A 20853-nucleotide genomic window follows, 5' to 3' on the forward strand; every position below is an offset into this window, starting at 1 on the left:
TTTAAAGTGATAAAAGGGAAAAACCTACAACCAAGAATGCTCAGCAAGACTTTCATTCAGTTTTGGTGGAGAAATCAAAAGTTTTACAGATAAGCAAAAGCTAAGAGTTCAGCACCATCAAACCAGCTTTACAGGAAATGTTAAAGGGGCTTCTCCAAGCAAAAAAGAAAAGGCCACAAGAAGAAATATGAAAATTATGAAAGGAAAAATCTCATTGGTAAAGGCAAATATACAGTAAAGGTAGTAAACCAACCACATATAAAGCTAGGAGGAAGATTACAAGAAAAAGGAGTAAAATCACCTATAACCACAATAAAGGATACACAAAACAAAAAAGATGTAAAATATGTCAGTGTGGTGGGAGGGGGCATAAAAATGCAGGGTTGTTAAAATGCATTTGAACTTAAGAGATGAGCAACTTATAATAATCACGTATGTATATATAGATTGTTACATATAAACGTTATGGTAACCACAAACCAAAAATCTATACTAGATACACACACGAAAAAGGGAAAGGAATCTGAACATAACACTAAGATACTCATCAAATCACAAGGGAAGAGAGCAAAAGAAGAACAAAAAAGAAGTATAAAAACAACTGAAAAGCAGTTAACAAAATGACAGTAAGTACATACCTGTCAATAATTAAATGTAAATGGATTAAATGCTCCAATCAAAAGACATAGAGTGGCTGAATGGATACAAAAACAAGACCCATATATATACTGCCTACAGGAGACTCAGTTCATATCTGAAGACGAAAACAGAAAGTGAAGGGATAGAAAAAGGTATACCATGCAAATGGAAATGAAAGGGAAGCTGGGATAGCAATATTTATATCAGAGAAAATAGACTTTAAAACAAAGTCTGTAACAAGAGACAGAGAAGGACTACTTAATGATAAAGGAATCAATCCAAGAAGATATAACAATTGTAAATATATATGCACCCAACATAGGAGCACCTAAATACACAAAGCAAATATTAATAGACATAAAGTGAGAAATTGACAGCAACACAATAATAGTAGGAGACTTTTAAAAAATTAATTTATTTTTTTACTTTTGGCTGCATTGGGTCTTCGTTGGGTTGCGCGGGCTTCTCATTGCAGTGGCTTCTCTTGTTGTGGAGTACGGGCTCTAGGCTTGAGGGCTTTAGTAGTTATGGCTCTCGGGCTCTAGAGCACAGGCTCAGTTGTAGCACACGGGCTTAGTTGCTCCCCAGCATGTGGGATCTTCCCAGACCAGGGCTCGAACCCACGTCCCCCGCATTGGCAGGCGGATTCTTAACCACTGTGCCACCTGGGAAGCCCAGTAGGAGACTTTAACACCTCAATGGACAGGTCATCCAGATAGAAAATCAATGAGGAAACACTGGCCTTAAACAACACATTAGACCTAAATGGGCTTAATTGACATATATACAACATTCCATCCAAAATCAGCAGAATACACATTCTTTTCAAGTGCACATGGCACAGTCTCCAAGATAGTTCACATGCTAGGCCACAAAACAAGCCTCAGCAAATTTAAGAAAAATGAAATCATATCAAGCATTTTTTCTGACCACAATGCTATGAGGTTAGAAATCAACTATAAGAAAAAAAACTGCAAAAGACACAAACACTTGGAGGCTAAACAGTATGCTACTAAACAACCAATGGATCACTGAAGAAATCAAAGAGGAAATTAAAAAAGTACCTGGAGACAAATGAAAATGAAAACACAATGATTCAATATCTGTAGGATACAGCAAAAGCAGTTCTAAGAGGGACATTTATAGCAATGCAAGCTTACCTCAGGAAACAAGAAAAATCTCAACCTAACATTACACCTAAAGGAGCCAGAAGAAGAACAAGCAAAACCCAAACTTAGTAGAAGGAAAGAAATCATAAAGATCAGAGCAGAAATAAATGAAACTGAGACTAAGAAAACAATAGAAAGGATCAATGAAACTAAGAGCTAGTTCTTTGATAAGATAAACAAAACTGATAAACCTTTAGCCAGACTCATCAAGAAAGAAAAGAGAGGTCTCAAATCAAAAAAATCAGAAATGAAAAAGGAGAAGTTACAACAGATACCACTGACATACAAAGGATCATAATAGACTGCTATGAACAATTATATGCCAATAAAATGGACAACCTAGGAGAAATGGACAAATTCCTAGAAATGTACAATCTCACAAGACTGAACCAGGAAGAAATAGAAAACATGAACAGAACAACTACCAATAAAGAAATTGAGTCAGGAATTTTAAAACTTCCAACAAACAAAAGTCTATGACCAGATGGCTTCACAGGTGAATTCTACCAAACATTTAAAGAAGAGTTAACACCTGTCCTTCATAAACTATTCCAAAAAATTGCAGAGCAAGGAACACTTCCAAACTCATTCTACAGGTCAGCATCACCCTGACACCAAAACCAGACAAAGATATCACAAATAAAATTACAGGCCAGTATCACTAATGAACATAGATTCAGAAATCCTCAACAAAATATTAACAAACTGAATTCAACAGTACATGAAAAAGATCATACACCATGATCAGGTGGGATTTATTCCAGAGATGCAAGGATGGTTCAGTATCTGGAAATCAATGTGATATACCACAGTAACAAATTGAAGAATAAAAACCATATGATCATCTAAATAGATGCAGAAAAAGCTTGACAGAATTCAACATCCATTTATGATAAAACCTCTGAACAAAGGGGGAACATACCCCCAAATAATAAAGGCTGTATATGACAAGCCCACAGTTAACATCATACTCAGTGGTGAAAAGCTAAAACCCTCTAAGATCAGCAACAAGACAAGGGTGCCCACTCTTGCCACTTTTATTCAACATAGTATTGGCAGTCCTAACCACAGTAATCAGACATGAAAAAGAAAGAAAAGGAATCCAAATTCGAAAGTAAAACTGTCACTCTTTGTAGATGATGTGATACTATATATAGCAAATCCTAAAGATACTGCCAAAAAAACTTAGAAATAGTAAATTCAGTAAAATTGCAGGATAAAAAATTAATATATAGAAATCTGGTGCATTTCTGTACACTAACAACAAACTATCAGAAAGAGAAATTAAAAAACAATCCCCCTTACCATCACATCAAAAAGAATAAAATGCTTAGGAATACATCTAACTAGGGAGGTAAAAGACCTGTACTCTGAAAACTATAAGACCCTGATGAAAGATATTGAAGAAGACACGGATGAAAAGATATACTGTGCTCATGGATTTGAAGAATTTATATTGTTAAAAATGACCATACTACCCAAGGCAATCTACAGATTCAATGCAATACCTATCAAAATACCAATGGCATTTTTTACAGAACTATAACAATTCTAAAGTTTGTATGGTGATGCAAAAGTTGCAGAATAGCCAAAACAATCTTGAGAAAGAAGAACAAAGCTTGAGGTATTACACGCCCAGATTTCAAACTATACTACAATAGTCAAAACAGCATGGTACAGTCACAAAAACACACATAGATCCATGGAACAGAACAGAGAGGCCAGAAATGAACCCATGCTTGTATGGTCAAATTAATCTACGATAAAGGAGGTAAGAATATAGTGGGGAAAAAGCTGTCTTTTTCCCTCTTCACCAAATGGTGTGGGAAATCTGGACAGCTACAGCAAAAGAATCAAACTGGACTACTTTCTTACACCATGCACAAAAATAAATTCAAAATGGATTAAAGACTTAAATATAAAACCTGAAACCGTGAAACTTCTAGAAGAAAACATAGGCAGTATGCTCTTTGACATTGGTACTAATAATATTTTTTTGGATATGTCTCAGGCAAGGGAAACAAAACCAAAAATAAACAAATGGGACTTTATCAAATTGAAAAGCTTTTGCACAGTGAAGGAAACTACCAACAAAATGAAAAGGCTGCCTACTGAATGGGAGAAGATATTTGCAAACAGTATATCCGATAAGGGCTTAATATCTACAATGTGCAAAGAACTGATAGAACTTCAACATATAAAAAACAAACCAACTATAAAGTGCGCAGAGGAGCTGGATAGCTGTCTTTCCAAAGAAGACATACACAGATGGCCAACAGGCACATGAAAAGATGCTCAACATCACTAATTGTCAGGGAAATGCAAATCAAAACCACAATGAGATATTACCTCACACGTGTCAGAATGGCTATTTTCAAAAAAGGCAACAAATAACAAGTGTTGGTGAGGATGTGGAGAAAAGGGAACCCTCCTGCACTGTTGATGGGATTGTAAATTGGTGCAGCCACTATGGAAAACAATATGGAGATTACTCCAAACGTTAAAAATAGAACTATTGTATTATCCAGCAATTCCACTCCTGGGTATTTATCCAAAGAAAACAAAAACAGTAATTAGAAAAGGTACATACACCCCTATGTTCATCGCAGCATTATTTACAACAGCCAAGATATAGAAGCAACCTAAATGCCCATCAAGAGATAAATGGATAAAGAAGATATGGCATACACACACACACAGACACACACACACAGGAATGTTACTCAGCCATATAAAAGAACGAAATCTTGTCATTTGCAACAACATGGATGGATCTAGAGGCTATAATGCTAAGTGAAATAAGTCAGAGAAAGACAAACACTATGATTTCACTTATATGTGGAATCTAAAAAACAAAACAAATGAACAAACTTAACCAAACGTTAACAGAGTTATAGATACAGAGAACAAATAGGTTGCCTGAGGGGAGAATGTTGGGGGTAGGAAAGAATAGGTGAAGGAGATTAAGAGTTACAGACTTCCAGCTGCAGTATAAATGAGTCACAGGTATGAAATGTGCTGTGTTGGGAATATAGTCATAACTATGTAATATCTTTGAATTTTGACATATCATAGCTAAACTTATTGTTGTGATCATTTTGAAATGTGTAGAAATATCAAATCACTATGTTGTGTAACAGGAAATAACATAGTGTTATAGGTCAATCATACTTTAAAAACAAACTCATAGAAAGATAGATCAGAGAGGCGGAGTTGTGAGGAGGGGAATTGGATGAAGGCAGTCAAAAAGTACAAACTTCCAGTTATGAGATAAATAAATACTGGGGATATAGTGGACAACATGATAAATATAATTAATAATGCTTTATGTTATGTATGAACATTGTTAAGAGAGTAAATCCTAAGAGTTCTCATCACAAGGGGGGAAAAAGGTAAATAGGGTTAGCTGGCAGCAAAACTTTCAATTTAGCTGGTTTGTCTTTAGCTCCAGATGTGTGTGTGAACCTCTAAACAAATCTGTGCCAGGATCCTTGACTATAAATGGAGATAATAAAAATGGCATCTTCGTCATAGAGTTTTTGCATGGATTAAATAATATCCCTTATTTGAAGCACTTAACACAGTGAAGTGACTGGAATATTGTGTATTAAGCAGTCCACAATTGTTCGCTATAGATAATAATTTCAAAATATATATACTATCTTCAGTGTCTTACATTTCTAGATCCTGTAAGAAGCCAATGAAAATAGGATGCATACTCTGATCCCAACAGATAACAAGAACAGATGCTCAGAAGCTGGGCCAGTCCCTACCTCATCATACCCAAGAAATGGGGAAAAATTTAGAGTACCCTTTCCCTGTCCTGTTCCCCCTGCCCCCTCTACAGTCTTTTCTCCTTTCTTCCTTGTCTGAGCACAGATTATATAACACCCTACTTCTGCCCCAGGAGTCTCAGATGTATATTTGATGTAATACGTTTAGCTTTATTTCATTTAAAATAAGGTGATCTTTTTATACTATAACAATTATATTTCATATGGTAGCAAGTGTTATGCTTGCCTATATTTTTGGTAACAATTTTTGAATGAAGTGACATCTATCTTTTGTGCCAAAGATAAAGACAGTTTTATAGCATTCTTCAATGTCATTCCTCTTCTTTTTGTTTTTGTATTGTAAATAATGTCTGGGTATCATGAGTTAAATCATATTCTTTTATAGAAGCATCACTCCGAGAATAAGGGCCTAGATAAAGTGATGGAGACTCAAGCCCAAGTGGATGAACTTAAAGGAATCATGGTCAGAAACATAGGTATGTTTCATGGCATACTCCACATGCATGAGGGCAAAAATGATAATAGATTACTTGATTGGGGTCAAATCATTCTAGAGAGGCTGAAATAGCACTTCCTTATTTTTAATATTGGAAGCTAATTGTCAGCTGAGATATGGATATTACTTACCTATGATACTGCCTACTGTATGATGGTTTCTTTTTAGCACTTATGACTATTCATTCTAAATTTGTTAGCTTGCTTAGCAAGACTAATTTCCAAGACCCTTAAACAGTTCAGCAACTTAGAATAATTTAGTCAGTTTTGGCTGGAAATACCCAGATAGTTGATATCATCAGTATAGACACTTAAAGTATAACTATTTGCCCTCCTTAGAAAGTTTGTAGCTCTTGACTGAGAAAGAATTGGACCAAAAAACTGTTGTGTTCTTCAAGAGAATGAACTGTGGCATGAATTCCATTGGCCTGTGTTTTGTCAAGAACTTATTTACCACATGAAAGTAATCCAGAGAAATGCACTGTTTGTTTTTTAATTGATTATAACAGTGGTATTTAGATTTAGGATGATGTTAATTTTTTAATAGCACCAGTTCTCACAATATAGTCCCTGGGCCAGCAGCATCAGCATCCCCTGGGAACCTGTTACAAATGCAAATTTTCAGGCCCCACCCCAAGCCTACTGAATCAGAAACTCTTGGAGTGGGAAATCTGTGTTTTCACAAGCCCTCCAGAGGATTCCAGTGCACACTCAAGTTATAGAACCACTCTTAAATATATCTTCTAAGAGGAATGTCTCGCAGAGAATAAATTCTTAATATAAAATTGAACAAAAATTAGTATATAAATGCTTTACAAGATATTTAACTGAGATGTCATTTCATAAATGTCCATTTAGTTATAATTTTGAATTTACTATTTGAATTTTACATTTATTATTAGAACTCTTAAAAGTTATGAAAAGACATTTTAAAAAATTTACTTTGTCTCACCATCCTAAAGTTTTATTTACATTTTCTTTCCTTTAAATTTTTACTTACATGTATACATAGTTAATCATAGTTTATATTCAGTTTTGTGGAGGCAGTATAATAGAGTAATCAAGATTTGGAGTCATACATGCCTGAGTTTGAATCCTGATTTCACTTCCTACCTGCTGTTAAGCCTTGATCAGTCCTCTAACCTCTCTGACCTTTACTCCTTAATCTGCAAAAAGGAGGTAATAGAACCTGAGGTTACCAGGATAAAAGAGGTAATGTATGTAAAACACTGTGTACAGTCCCTGGCACATAGTAAGAGCTGAATGATTGTTAGCTGTTAGTCTACTTTATGCTCATGCAGTATTTCTTTGAGTTATATCACAGGTTACCAATTTTGTCCTTATGTTGGACACTTTGGGTCTTTAGAGCATTATTACTCAGAGTGCTGTTTTACAACCAGCAAGGAGCTTGCTCCAGAATAGAAGTCAATGCTGTGCTTCCTTCATTGAGAACATCTTGCTATGAAAATGTCAATTTGACTGAACGGTATACTTGGAAACTTAGTTGAGCAGTAGCAAACACTCTTAGGTAGCACTGATTTAGAGTTTGTGTTATAGTAACAGTACTGTTATAAATGTTTCTGTGCCTATTATCTTCTTATTTTGTTGAGATTAGTTCCCAGGAATGGGATTAATAATCAAAAGGCAGAAACATTTTTATATTTCTTTTTTTTTTTTTTTTTTTTTTTTTACGTGGCAAGTGGGATCTTCCCGGACCGGGGCACGAACCCATGTCCCCTGCATCGGCAGGTGGACTCTCAAGCGCTGCACCACCAGGGAAGCCCTATCTTAATATGTATGTCTCTGGGTTATTTGAAGTGATTTCCTTTCATTGATTTTAGTTTTAAATATAGGTCTAGATGCAGACTAGAGAACTCTTAAATATATCTTTCAATATACCTATTGAAAAACTACTAATATTTTTCTCTTTTTTTGGCCACCAAATATATTTATTTGGCCTAAAAGTGGAAGCAGCCAACTGCTACAATAGTATTTATTGCAGATGCATAATGTTTCCAGAAAATGAACCTTTTTAATCAACTCCTCTTAAATGACATTTATGTTTAGAATTACAGAAATAGCAAATTAAAAATGTAGCAAAAACCTTTCTAATCATCTCCCTTTGATTTTTTAACAGCTTTATTGACACATAATTCACATACCATACAATTTACCCATTTAAAGTATACAATCCAATGGTTTTTACTATGTCCACAGAGTTGTGTGACTATCACCACAATCAATTTTAGAACATTTTCACTACTCCCCAAAGAAATTCTTTACCCATTTACAGTCACTCCTCTTTTCCCCTCAACCTGCAGACCTAAGCAACAATTAATCTCCTTTCTGTCTGTATAGATTTGCTTGTTCTGGACATTTCATATAAATGGAGTTATATAAAATGTGGCCTTAGCAATTTTGAAGTATATAATACAGTATTGTTGACTACAATTAGTGTGCTGTACACTAGATGTTCAGAACTTACTAATCTTCTAGTTGCAAGTCTGTACCCTTTTACAACATCTCCCCAATTCCTGTACCCCCCAGCCCCTGGTAACCACCATTCTACTCTGGTTCTATAAGGTTCACATTTTTAGATTCCACATATGAGTAATATCATACAATATTTGTCTTTCTTTGACTAGCTTATCTCACTAAGCATGGTGCCCTCAAGATCCATCCCTGTTGTTTCAAATGGCGGGATTTTCATTTTTCTCACGGCTCAATAATATTCCATTATATATGTACACTACATCTTCTTTATCCATGCATCCATTGACAGACACTTAGCTTGTTTCCATATCTTGGCTGTTGTGAAATAATGCTGCAATAAACATGGGAGTACAGATATCCTTTCAATATCCTGCTTTCATTTCCTTCAGAGAGAAACTCAGAAATGGAATTGCTAGATATATATGGTAGTTGTATTTTTAATTTTTTTAAGGAAGCTCCATACTGTTTTTCATAGTGATTGAACCAATTTACATTCCCACCAGCAGTGCATAAGGGTTCCCTTTTCTCCATATGCTCACCAACACTTAATCTCTTTCTTCTTGATGATAGCCATTCTAACTGGTATGAGGTTGATATTTCATTGTGGTTTTTATTTGCATGTTCCTGATGACTTGTGATGTTGAGCATCTTTTAATGTACCTGTTGGCCATTTGTATATCTTCTTTGGAAAAATTCTATTCAGTTCCTCTGCCCATTTTTTAATCCAATTGTTTGTTTTTTTGTTACTGAGTTGTATTAATTCTTTATGTATTTTGGATGATAACCCCTTATCCAATATATGGTTTGTAAATATTTTCTCCCTTTCTGTAAGTTGCCTTTTCATTTTGTTGATTGTTTCTTTTCATGTCCAGAATCTCTGTAGTTTGATGTAGTCCAACTTGTCGATTTTGCTTTTATTGCTTGTGCTTTTGGTATGCTAAGTTTCATTGCAAAGACCAATGTCAAGAACTTTCTTCCCTATATTTTCTTCTAGGTGTTTTATTGGTTTCAGGTCTTACATTTAAGTCTTTAATCCATTTCAAGTTAATTTTTTGAGTGATGTATATAGGGGTCCAATTTCAATTTTCTGCATGTGGCTATCCATGTGGTTTTCCCAACACCATTTGCTGAAGAGACCATCCTTTCCCCATTGAGTGTTCTTGACTCCCTTGTCAAATCTTAGTTGACTGTATATGTGGGGGTTTATTTCTGGTCTCTCTGTTTTGTTCCAATGGTCCATGTATCTATTTTTGCCAGCAATACTGTTTTAATTACTATAGCTTTATAGTATAGTTTGAAATCAGGAAGTGTAATGCCTCTGGCCTTGTTCTTCTTTCTCAGGATTACTATGGCTATTTGGGATCTTTTGTGGTTTCATATACATTTTAGGATTGGTTTTTCTATTTCCGTCAAAAATGCCATTGGAATTTTGATAGAGATTGCATTGAATCTGTAGATGACTTTGGGTACTATGAATATTTTAACAATATTAATTTTTCTGATCCATGAACATGGGATGTATTTCCATTTGTTTGTAATTTCTTTCATCGAAGTCTTGTAGCTTTTATCACACAGATCTTCACTTCCTTGGTTAAGTTTATTCCTAAATATTTTATTATTTTTTATGGTATTCTGATTGGGATAGTTTTATTACTTTTGTTGATATTTTGTTATTATATAGAAACAACTGATTTCTGTATGTTGATTTTATATCCTGCAACTTGATTGAATTCATTGATTAGTTTAACAGTTTTTTTGCTTGAATCTTTTAAGATTTTCTATGTATAATATCATATCATCTTAAATAATGGCAATTTTACTTCTTCCTTTCCAATTTGGATGCCTTTTATTTCTTTGTCTTGCCTGATTGCTCTAGCTAGGAGTTCTAGTATTTTATGAATAATAGTGATGAGAGTGGGCACCCTTGTCTTGTTCCTGATCTTAGAGGAAAAGCTTTCAATCTTTCATCATTCAGTATGATGTTAAGCTATGGGTGTGACATAATGGCCTTTATTATGTTGAAGTAAACCCCTTCAATATTCAATTTGTTGAGAGTTTTTGTCATGAAATTATGCTGAATTTTGTCAAATGTCTTTTCCCCATTTATTGAGATGATCATAAATATTTATCTTTCATTCTATTAATGTGGTATGTCACATGTATTGATTTGTGTATATCAAACTATCCTTGCATCCCAGGGATAAATCCCACCTAGTTGATTGTTTTGATGTGTTGTTGAATTCAATTTGCTAATATTTTTTTGAGAATTTTTGCACCTATATTCATCAGGAATATTGGTCTAGTTTTGTTTTCTCATAGTGTCCTTATCTGGCTTTGGTATCAGGGTAATGCTGGCCTTGTAAAATGCGTTTGGAAGTGTTTCCTCCTCTTCAGTTTTTTTCAAAGAGTTTGAGATGAATTGGCATTAACTTTCCTTTAAACGTTTGGTAGAATTCACCAGTGAAGCCATTTGGTACTGGGCTTTTCTCTGTTGGGAGGCTTTTGATTACTGATTCAATCTCTTTGTTCATTATTAGAATCTTCAGAGTTTCTATTAATTTCCGATTTAGTCTTGGTAGGTTGTATGTTTCTAGGAATATATTCATTTCTTCTAGGTTATCCAGTTTGTTGGCATATAACTTTTCATAGTAGTCTCTTATGGTCCTTTGTATTTCTGAGCTATCATACGAGCTATCAGTTGTGATATCTTCTCTTTCATTTCTGATTTTATTTATTTGGGTTCTCTTTTTTTCTTAGTCTAGCCAAAGCTTTGTCAATTTTGTTTATCTTTTCAGAAAACAAGCTCTTAGTTTTGCTGATATTTTCTATTGTTTTTCTGGTCTCTATTTCAGTTATTTCCACCATGATATTTGTTATTTCCTTTCTTCTGCTAACTTTGGGCTTACTTTGTTCTTTTTCTAGTTCCTTGAAGTGTAAAGTTAGGTTGTTTATTTGAGGTCTTTCTGTTTTCTTAATATATGCATTTATCACTATAAATTTCCCTTTGAGACTGCTTTTGCAGCATCCTATAGGTTTTAGTATGTTGTCTTTCCATTTTCACTTGTTTCAAGATATTTTTTATTTCCATTTTGATTTATTCTTTGACCCATTGGTTGTTCAGGAGTGTGTTATTTAATTTCCACATATTTGTAGATTTTCTAGCTTTCCTTTTATTGTTGATATCTAGTTTCATACCATTGTGGACAAAGCAGATAGTATGATTTCAATCTTCTTGAGTTAGTTAAGACTTGTTTTGTGTCCTATCAGATGATCTATCCTGGAGAATGTTCTGTGTGCACTTGAGAAGACTGTGTATTCTGCTGCTGTTGGATGAATTGTTTTGTACATGTCTGTTAGGTTCACTTGGTCTAATGTGTGTTTTGAGTCCAATGTTTTCTTTTCTGATTTTCTGTCTGGATGATCTATCCATTGCTGAAAGTGGGGTATTGAAGTCCCCTAATATTATCGTATTGTCTATTTCTCCCTTCATATCTTTTAGTATTTGCCTAAGATAATTAGGTGCTCTGATATCATGTGAGCATATCATTGATTGTTATATCTTCTTAATGAATTGACCACTTTATTATTTTATAATGACCTAATGTGTCTCTTGTTACCATTTTTGGTGTACAGTCTTATTTTGTGTGATATAAGTATAGTTATACCCACTTTCTTTTGGTGTCTACTTGCATGGAATATCTTTTTCTATCCCTTCACTTTGAGCCTGTGTGTGGACTTAAATCTGGAGTGAGTCTCTTTGTAGGCAGCATATAGTTGAGTCTTGTTTTTTTTGTTTGTTTGTTTGGTTTGGTTTGGGTTTTTTTGTGGTACGTGGGCCTCTCACTGTTTTGGCCTCTCCTGTTGCGGAGCACAGGCTCCGGACGCGCAGGCTCAGCGGCCATGGCTCACGGGCGCAGCCGCTCTGCGGCATGTGGGATCTTCCTGGACCAGGGCACGAACCCATGTCCCCTGCATCGGCAGGCGGACTCTCAACCACTGCGCCACCAGGGAAGCCCGAGTCTTGTTTTTTAATCTGTTCAACCACTCTGTGCCTTTTGATTGGTAAATTCAGTCCATTTACAGTTTGAGTAATTATTGTTATGAAAGGACTTACTAATTACATTTCATTCATTGCTTTCTGCCTGTTTTATAGTTTCATTGTTCCTATTTCCCTCTACTTCTGCTTACCTTTTGAAATTGGTGATTTTCTGTGGTTGTGTCCTCTATTTCCCCTTTCTTTGTCTTTTGTGAATCTAATATAGATTTTTGTTTTGTGGTTTCCATTGGGCTTACATAAAGGCTCTTATAGATAAAATAGTCCGTTTTAAGCTGATAGCAACTTAACTTTGCATACAACTCTGCACCCATTTACTATCCCTATTTTATCTTTTTGAAATCACACTTTACCTCTTTTTATATTGTGCATTCATTAACAAATTATAGTAGCTGTAATTATTTTTTAATTAGTTTTTATTGGAATATAGTTGCTTTACAATGTTGTATTAGTTTCTACTGTACAGCAAAATGAATCAGTTATACATACACATATATTGCCTCTTTTTGGATTTCCTTCCCATTTAGGTCACCAGAGTGCATTAAGTAGAGTTCCCTGTGCTATACAGTATGTTCTCATTTGTTGTCTATTTTATACATAGTATCACTAATGTATATGTATCAATTTCAATTTCCTCACCCCCGCCCCACTTTCCCCCTTGGTATCCATACATTTGTTCTCGATGTCTGTGTCTGTTTCTGCTTTACAAATAAGATCATCTATACCATTTTTGTAGATTCCACATATGTGTGTTAATATATGATATTTGTTTTTCTCTTTCTGACTCACTCTGTATGACATTCTCTAGGTCCATCCACGTCTCTGCAAATGACCCAGTTTCATTCCTTTTAATGGCTGAGTGATATTCCATTGTATATATGTACCACATCTTCTTTATCTGTCAGTAGACATTTAGGTTGTTTTCATGTGCTGGCTATTGTAAATAGTGCTGCAATGAACACTGGGGTGCATGTCTCTTTTTGAATTATGGTTTTCTCAGGGTATATGCCCAGTAGTGGGATTGCTGGGTCATATGGTAGTTCTATTTTTAGTTTTCTAAGGAACCTCCATACTGTTTTCCATAGTGGTTGTATCAATTTACATTCCCACCAACAGTGCATGAGGGTTCCCTTTTCTCCACACCCCCTCCAGCATTTATTTTTTGTAGATTTTTTGACGATGGCCATTCTAACCGGTGTGAGGTGATACCTCATTGTAGTTTTGATTTGCATTTCTCTAATGATTAGTGATGTTGATCATCCTTTCATGTGCCTCTTGGCCATCTGTATGTCTTCTTCGGAGAAATATCTATTTAGGTCATCCACCCATTTTTTGATTGGGTTGTTTGTTTTTTTGATATTGAGCTGCATGAGGAGCTTGTATATTTTGGAGATTAATCCTTTGTCAGTTGCTTTGTTTGCAAATATTTCTCCCATTCTGAGGGCTGGCTTTTCGTCTTGTTTATGGTTTCCTTTGCTGTGCAAAAGCTTTGAAGTTTCATTAGGTCCCATTTGTTTATTTTTGTTTTTATTCTCATTACTCTAGGAGGGGGATCAAAAAGGATCTTGCTGTGATTCGTGTCAAAGAGTGTTCTGCCTGTGTTTTCCTCTAGGAATTTTCTAGTGTCTGGCCTTACATTTAGATCTTAAATCCATTTTGAATTTATTTTTGTGTATGGTGTTAGGGAGTGTTCGAATTTCATTCTTTTACATGTAGCTATCCAGTTTTCCCAGCACCACTTATTGAAGAGGCTGTCTTTTCTCCATTGTATATTTTTGCCTCTTTGCCATAGATTAGGTGACCATAGGTATGTCAGTTTATCTCTGGGCTTTCTATCCTGTTCCATTGATCTATATTTCTATTTTTGTGCCATTGCCATACTGTCTTGATTACGGTAGCTTTGTGGTATAGTCTGAAGTCCAGGAGCCTGATTCCTCCAGCTCCGTTTTTCTTTCTCAAGATTGCTTTGGTTATTTGGGGTATTTTGTGTTTCCATACAAATGGTGAACTTTTTTGTTCTAGTTCTGTGAAAGATGCCATTGGTAATTTGATAAGGATTGCTTTGCATAGTATAGTCATTTTCAAAATATTGATTCTTCCAATCTAAGAACACAGTATATCTCTCCATCTGTTTTTGTCGTCTTTGATTTCTTTCATCAGTATCTTATAGTTTTCTGCATACAGGTCTTTTGCCTCCTTGGGTAGGTTTATCCTAGGTATTTTATTCTTTTTGTTGCAATGGTAAATGGGAGTGTTTCCTTGATTTCTCCTTCTGATCTTTTGTTGTTAGTGTATAGGAATGCAAAAGATTTCTGCATATAAATTTTGTATCCTGCTACTTTACCAAATTCATAGATTAGCTCTAGTGGTTTTCTGGTGGCATCTTTAGGATTTTCTATGTACAGTATCATGTCATCTGCAAACAGTGACAGTTTTACTTCTTCTTTTCTGATGTGGATTCCTTGTATTTCTTTTTCTTCTCTGATTGCCATGGCTAGGACTTCCAAAACTATGCTGAATAATAGTGGCGAGAGTGGACATCCTAGTCTTGTTCCTGATCTTAGAGGAAATGCTTTCAGTTTTTCACCATCGAGAATGATGTTTGCTGTGGGTTTGTCGTATATGACCTTTGTTATATTGAGGTAGGTTCTCCCTATGCCCACTTTCTGGACAGTTTTTATCGTAAATGGGTGTTAAATTTTGTCAAAAGCTTTTTCTGCATCTATTGAGATGCTCATATGGTTTTTATTCTTCAATTAGTTAATATGGTGTATCACATTGATTTTCGTATGTTGAAGAATCCTTGCATCCCTGGTGTAAATCCCTGTTGGTCATGGCGTATGATCCTTTTAATGTGTTGTTGGATTCTGTTTGCTAGTATTTTGTTCAGGATTTTTGAGTCTGTGTTCATCAGTGATACTGGCCTGTAAGTTTGTTTTTTGTATCTTTGTCTGGTTTTGGTGTCAGGGTGATGGTGGCCTCGCAGAGTGAATTTGGGAGTGTTCCAGCCTCTGCAGTTTTTTGGAAGAGTTTGAGAAGTATAGGTGTTAGCGCTTCTCTAAATGTTTGATAGAATTCACCTGTCAAGCCATCTGGTCCTGGACTTCTTTTTGTTGAACGATTTTTAATCACAGCTTCAATTTCATTATTTGTGATTTGTCTGGTCATATTTTCTATTTTTTCCTGGTTCAGTCTTGGATGGTTGTACTTTTCTAAGAATTTGTCCATTTCTTCCAGGTTATCCATTTTATTGGCATAGAGTTGCTTGTAGTAGTCTCTTATGATCTTCTGTATTTTTGTGGTGTCAATTGTGTCTTCTCAGTTTTCATTTCTAATTTTATTGATTTGGATCCTCTCCCTTTTTTACTTGATGAGTCTGGCTAAAGGTTTATCAATTTTGTTTATCTACTCAAAGAACCAGCTTTTAGTTTCATTGATCTTTGCTATTGTTTTCTTCATTTCTATGTCATTTATTTCTGCTGTGATCTTTAAGATTTCTTTCCTTCTACTAACTTTGGGTTTTGTTTGTTTTTTCTCTAGTTGCTTTAGGTGTAAGGTTAGCTTGTTTATTTGAGATTTTTCTTGTTTCTTGAGGTAGGGTTGTATTGCTGTAAACTTCCTTCTTAGAACTGCTTTTGCTGCATCCCATAAGTTTTGGGTCACTGTGTTTTCATTGTCATTTGTCTCTAGGTATTTTTTGATTTCCTCTTTGATTTCTTCAGTGATCTCTTGGTTATTTAGTAACATATTGTTTAGCCTCCATGTGTTTGTACTTTTTACAGTTTTTTTCCCCTGTAATTGATTTCCAGTCTCATAGCATTGTGGTCAGAGAACATGCTTGATATGATTTCAATTTTCTTAAATTTACTGAGGCTTGATTTTGACCCAAGATGTGATCTATCCTGGAGAAAATGTTCCGTGAGCACTTGAGAAGAAAGTGTATTCTGCCACTTTTGGGTAGAACGTCCTATAAATATCAATTAAGTCTGTGTGGTCTGTTGTATCATTTAAAGCTTGTGTTTCCTTATTTATTTTCTGTCTGGATGATCTGTCCATTGGTGTAAGTGGGGTGTTAAAGTCCTCCACTATTATTGTGTTACTGTCAGTTTCCCCTTTTATGGCTGTTAACATTTGCCTTATGTACTGAGATGGGCCTGTGTTGGGTGTATAAATATTTACAATTGTTATATTTTCCTGGATTGATCCCTTGATCATTATGTAGTGTCCTTCATTATCTCTTATAATAGTCTTTATTCTAAAGTCTGTCTTTTCTGATACGAGTATTGCTACTCCAGCTTTCTTTTGATTCCCATTTGTATGGAATATCTTTTTCCATCTCCTCACTTTCTGTGTGTATGTGTTTCTATGTCTGAAGTCAGTCTCTTGTAGACAGCATATATAGGAGTCTTGTTTCTGAATGCATTCATCTAGTCTTTGTCTTTTGGTTGGAGCATTTAATCCATTTGCACTTAAGGTAATTATAGATATGTATGTTCCTCTTACCATCTTCTTAATTGTTTTGGGTTTGTTCTTGTGGGTCTTTTCCTTCTCTTGTGCTTCTTGCCTAGAGAAGTTTCTTTAGCATTTGCTGAAAAGCTGGTTTGGTGGTGCTGAATTCTCTTAGCTTTTTCCTTGTCTGTAAAGCTTTTGATTTCTCTATCGAATCTGAATGTGATCCTCGTTGAGTAGATTAATCTTGGTTGTAGGTTTTTCCCTTTCATCACTTGAGATATGTCCTGCCACTCCCTTCTGGCCTGCAGAGTTTCTGCTGAAAAATAAGCTGATAACCTTATGGGGATTCCCTTGTTGGTTATTTGTTGATTTTCCCTTGCTGCATTTAATAGTTTTTCTTTGTATTTAATTTTTGTTAGTTTCATTAATATGTGTCTCAGTGTTTTTTCTCCTTGGGCTTATCCTGTATGGAACTCTCTGCACTTCCTAGACTTGATTGACTATTTCCTTTCCCACGTCAGGGAAGTTTTCACCTACAATCTCTTCACATATTTTCTCAGTACCTTTCCCTTTCTCTTTTTCTTTGACCCCTGTAATTCAAATGTTGGTGTGTTTAATGTTGTTCCAGAGGTCTCTTAGGGTGTCTTCATTTCTTTTCATTCTTTTTTCTTTATTCTTCTCCATGGCAGTTATTTCCACCATTCTGTCTTCCAGCTCACTTCTCCGTTCTTCTGCCTCAGTTATTCTGCTGTTAATTCCTTCTAGTATATTTTTCATTTCAGTTATTGTGTTGTTCATCACTGATTGTTTGTTCTTTAGTTCTTCTAGGTGCTTGTTAAACATTTCTTGTATCTTCTCTATCCTTGCCTCCATTCTGTTTTCAAGATCTTGGATCATCTTTACGGTCATTACTCTGAATTATTTTTCAGGTAGATTTCCAATCTCCTCTTCATTTATTTGGTCTTGTGGGTTTTTACCTTGCTTCTTCATCTGCAACATATTTCTTTGTCTTCTTATTTTGTCTAACCTGCTGTGTTTATGGTCTCCTTTCCACAGGCTGCAGGGTCGTAATTCCTCTTGCTTCTGTTGTCTGCCACCTAGTGAGTGAAGTTGGTCCAGGGGCTTGTGTAGGCTTCCTGGTGGAAGGGACTGGTGCCTGTGCTCTGGTGGGTGGAACTGAGTCTTTTCCCTCTTAGGGTAGGGCCGCATCAGGTGGTATGTTTTGGGGTTTCTGTGAGCTTAGTACAACTTTAGGCAGTCTGTCTGCTGATGGGTGGGGCTGTGTTCCTGTCTTGTTGGTTGTTTGGCGTGAGGTGTCCAGCACTGGAGCCTGCAGGCAGTTGTGTGGGCTGAGTCCTGGTGTTGATGTGGATACCTCCAGGAGCACGTGCACCGATTAATATTCCCTGGGCCCAGGGATTCTCTGGCGGTCCAGTGTCCTGGAGTAGGCGCTCCCAGCCCAGAGGCCCAGGCCTGACCCCTGGCCAGGGAGCCAAGAGCCCGCAAGCTTCACAGAGCAGCCAGAGAAAAAAGGAAAAATAGAAAAGAGAACAAACAGACAAACAAAATCCAAGACAAATAGAAAAAACAACAGCAAAGAGACAGCAGCAGCAACAAACACACACACAGAAAAAAATAAAATAAAATAAAAACAAAACAAGAGCACAAGCAAAGGAATTCAAAGATGAGAATAGTCCATAAGGACTAAACTAACAAAAACAAAAAAATTAAAAATAAAACTAAAACAGAAAGCAAACAGCAAAAAAAGTGAAGAAAACAAAATAGAGACATAAAAACAATAAAAAAGTATATGGGAAAGAACAAAAACAAGAATAAACCCACAAAACAACAAAAAAGTAAAGTAAAAATTTAAAAATATACATGTTAGGGGCTTCCCTGGTGGCGCAGTGGTTGAGAGTCTGCCTGCCGATGCAGGGGACATGGGTTCATGTCCCGGTCCGGGAAGATCCCACACGCTGTGGAGTGGCTGGGCCCATGAGCCATGGGCGCTGAGCCTGCGCATCCGGAGCCTGTGCTCTGCAACGGAAGAACTCTGCAATGAGAAAAGCCACAACAGTGAGAGGCCTGCGTACTGCAAAAAAAAAAAAAAATAAAATAAATATATATATATATGTTAAAAATTATTTTTAAATAAAAATAAAGAATAGAAAGGTAAAAAATAACAAAATAACAAAAGCAACAGCACCAACAACTGAACAAAATGAAACAAACCAAAAATGAATAATAGTAATAAGAATATTTTCCTGGGGCCTCCTCTGTCAGTGTCCTTGCCCCCACAGTGAGCCAGAGCCAATCCCTGTCTCCCCAGGAGGCCTTCCAATACCTCTAGTTAGGCCTCGGGACCTGCTGTGAGTACTGTGGGGCCAGCTCAGACTCTGACCTGGCCAGACTCCTTGCCCCCAGAGTCCACTGCTGCAAAGGCTATACTGGTCTCAGTTGTGGAACACTCATTGTCTACTCAGGTATTCCACAGACACAGGATTTAGCAAGCCAACCTCAGGGATTTAATCCGCGGCTTGCACAGCTGCACAGAAAGATTTCCATTCCTCTTCCTTAGTCGCACTGCCCCTGGGCCTCAGCTTTGGTTTTGACCCCACCTCTGCATGTGCACCACCCTCAGGCATCTGTTCCTTGCCCAGGCGAGAGGGAGCGAAAGCAGTGGCTGCTTGCGGCCCACTTACTCAGGCCAGGGGCGGGGGGTACAGCGGCCACAGTTGGGCTGTGTGCAAATTGCCTGCGGTGGCAGAACCAGCAGGCAGTTGCAACAGACTGGCATGCTCGCTCTGGTGAGAGTCCCTCCCAGTGCCCGTGGAGGCAGGAGCTGGAATGTGGGGGTGGTGGTGGCCCTGCCCCCCACGTGTCTCTCAACAATGGTGCCTCATTTTCCAGGCAGACCACACTTCCTCTAGGGGCATTCCCAGCCGCGCATCCCCTCACTCCTGTCCCCTCTGCTATATCCACACAGCCAACAGCACTCCTCTCCCCAGACCCATTCTTCCAACCCCACACTTCAGTTCTCAGCCCCCACCAGCATCGACAGACTTTTGTACCAGGCAGGGGTGCCCAGCGCTGATTCCCAAGGAGGTTTGGGGGTGTGCAGTGCTCAGTCCCCCAGAGCCCACGGGCAGAGACCCCAGCTCGAGAGGCAAGTGGGCCTGCTCTGATGGGAGCCCCTCTCAGTGCCTGCAGAGGCTGAAGAAGCCGGCGGGTGGGGAAAGGGGTTGTAATGGCGGCTCCACCCCTCACGCACCACTGAACAATGACACCTTGATTCTGTGGTATCCTGGATTTTTCCCACAGACTTTCCCAGTTGTGGAGCTCCTTACTCCTGTCCCTTCAGACTGTCTTTTCACAGCCAACAGCTGCCCCCTCCCTGGGTCTGCACTCCAAACTCCACTTTCCAGCACCCAGCCCCCCTCTGCAACAGGCAACTCACGACTCAGGCCAGAATGTGCAGAGCTGCAGTGTAGACCATGCATGCAGTCTTTGTCCTGCCTTCCACAGAGTGTCCACTGCATTCTCCTTTGATCCCCCAAAGATCCGTTTCTGTCCCAGCTGATTTCCCCACTGTGAGGGAGTTTTTCTGAGTGTGGGGACCTCTCCTCACCTTCAGCTTCCCGCCAGATTGCTGGTCCCCGTTTTGATTCCTCTTTTCTTTTTTTCTTCTTTCTTTCATCCTACCTGGTTGTGAGGAGATTTTTCTTGTCCTTTTAGGTTTTCTGCAGTCCTGCAGTCC

General features: G+C 37.2%; 1 protein-coding gene across 1 annotated transcript in view; it reads left to right on the plus strand.

Annotated features, from left to right (window-relative positions):
- Positions 1-20853, plus strand: part of VAMP7 (vesicle associated membrane protein 7) — a 66575-nt gene that overhangs the window by 25438 nt on the left and 20284 nt on the right. Inside the window, exon 5 of the mRNA XM_024753971.1 lies at positions 5988-6078. Within this exon, the coding sequence (XP_024609739.1) occupies positions 5988-6078 (91 nt within the window). The remainder of the gene's footprint in view (positions 1-5987; positions 6079-20853) is intronic.

The sequence above is a fragment of the Neophocaena asiaeorientalis genome, unplaced genomic scaffold (genome assembly GCF_003031525.2).
Source record: "Neophocaena asiaeorientalis asiaeorientalis breed wild unplaced genomic scaffold, Neophocaena_asiaeorientalis_V1.1 scaffold488, whole genome shotgun sequence".
Taxonomy (NCBI): domain Eukaryota; kingdom Metazoa; phylum Chordata; class Mammalia; order Artiodactyla; family Phocoenidae; genus Neophocaena; species Neophocaena asiaeorientalis.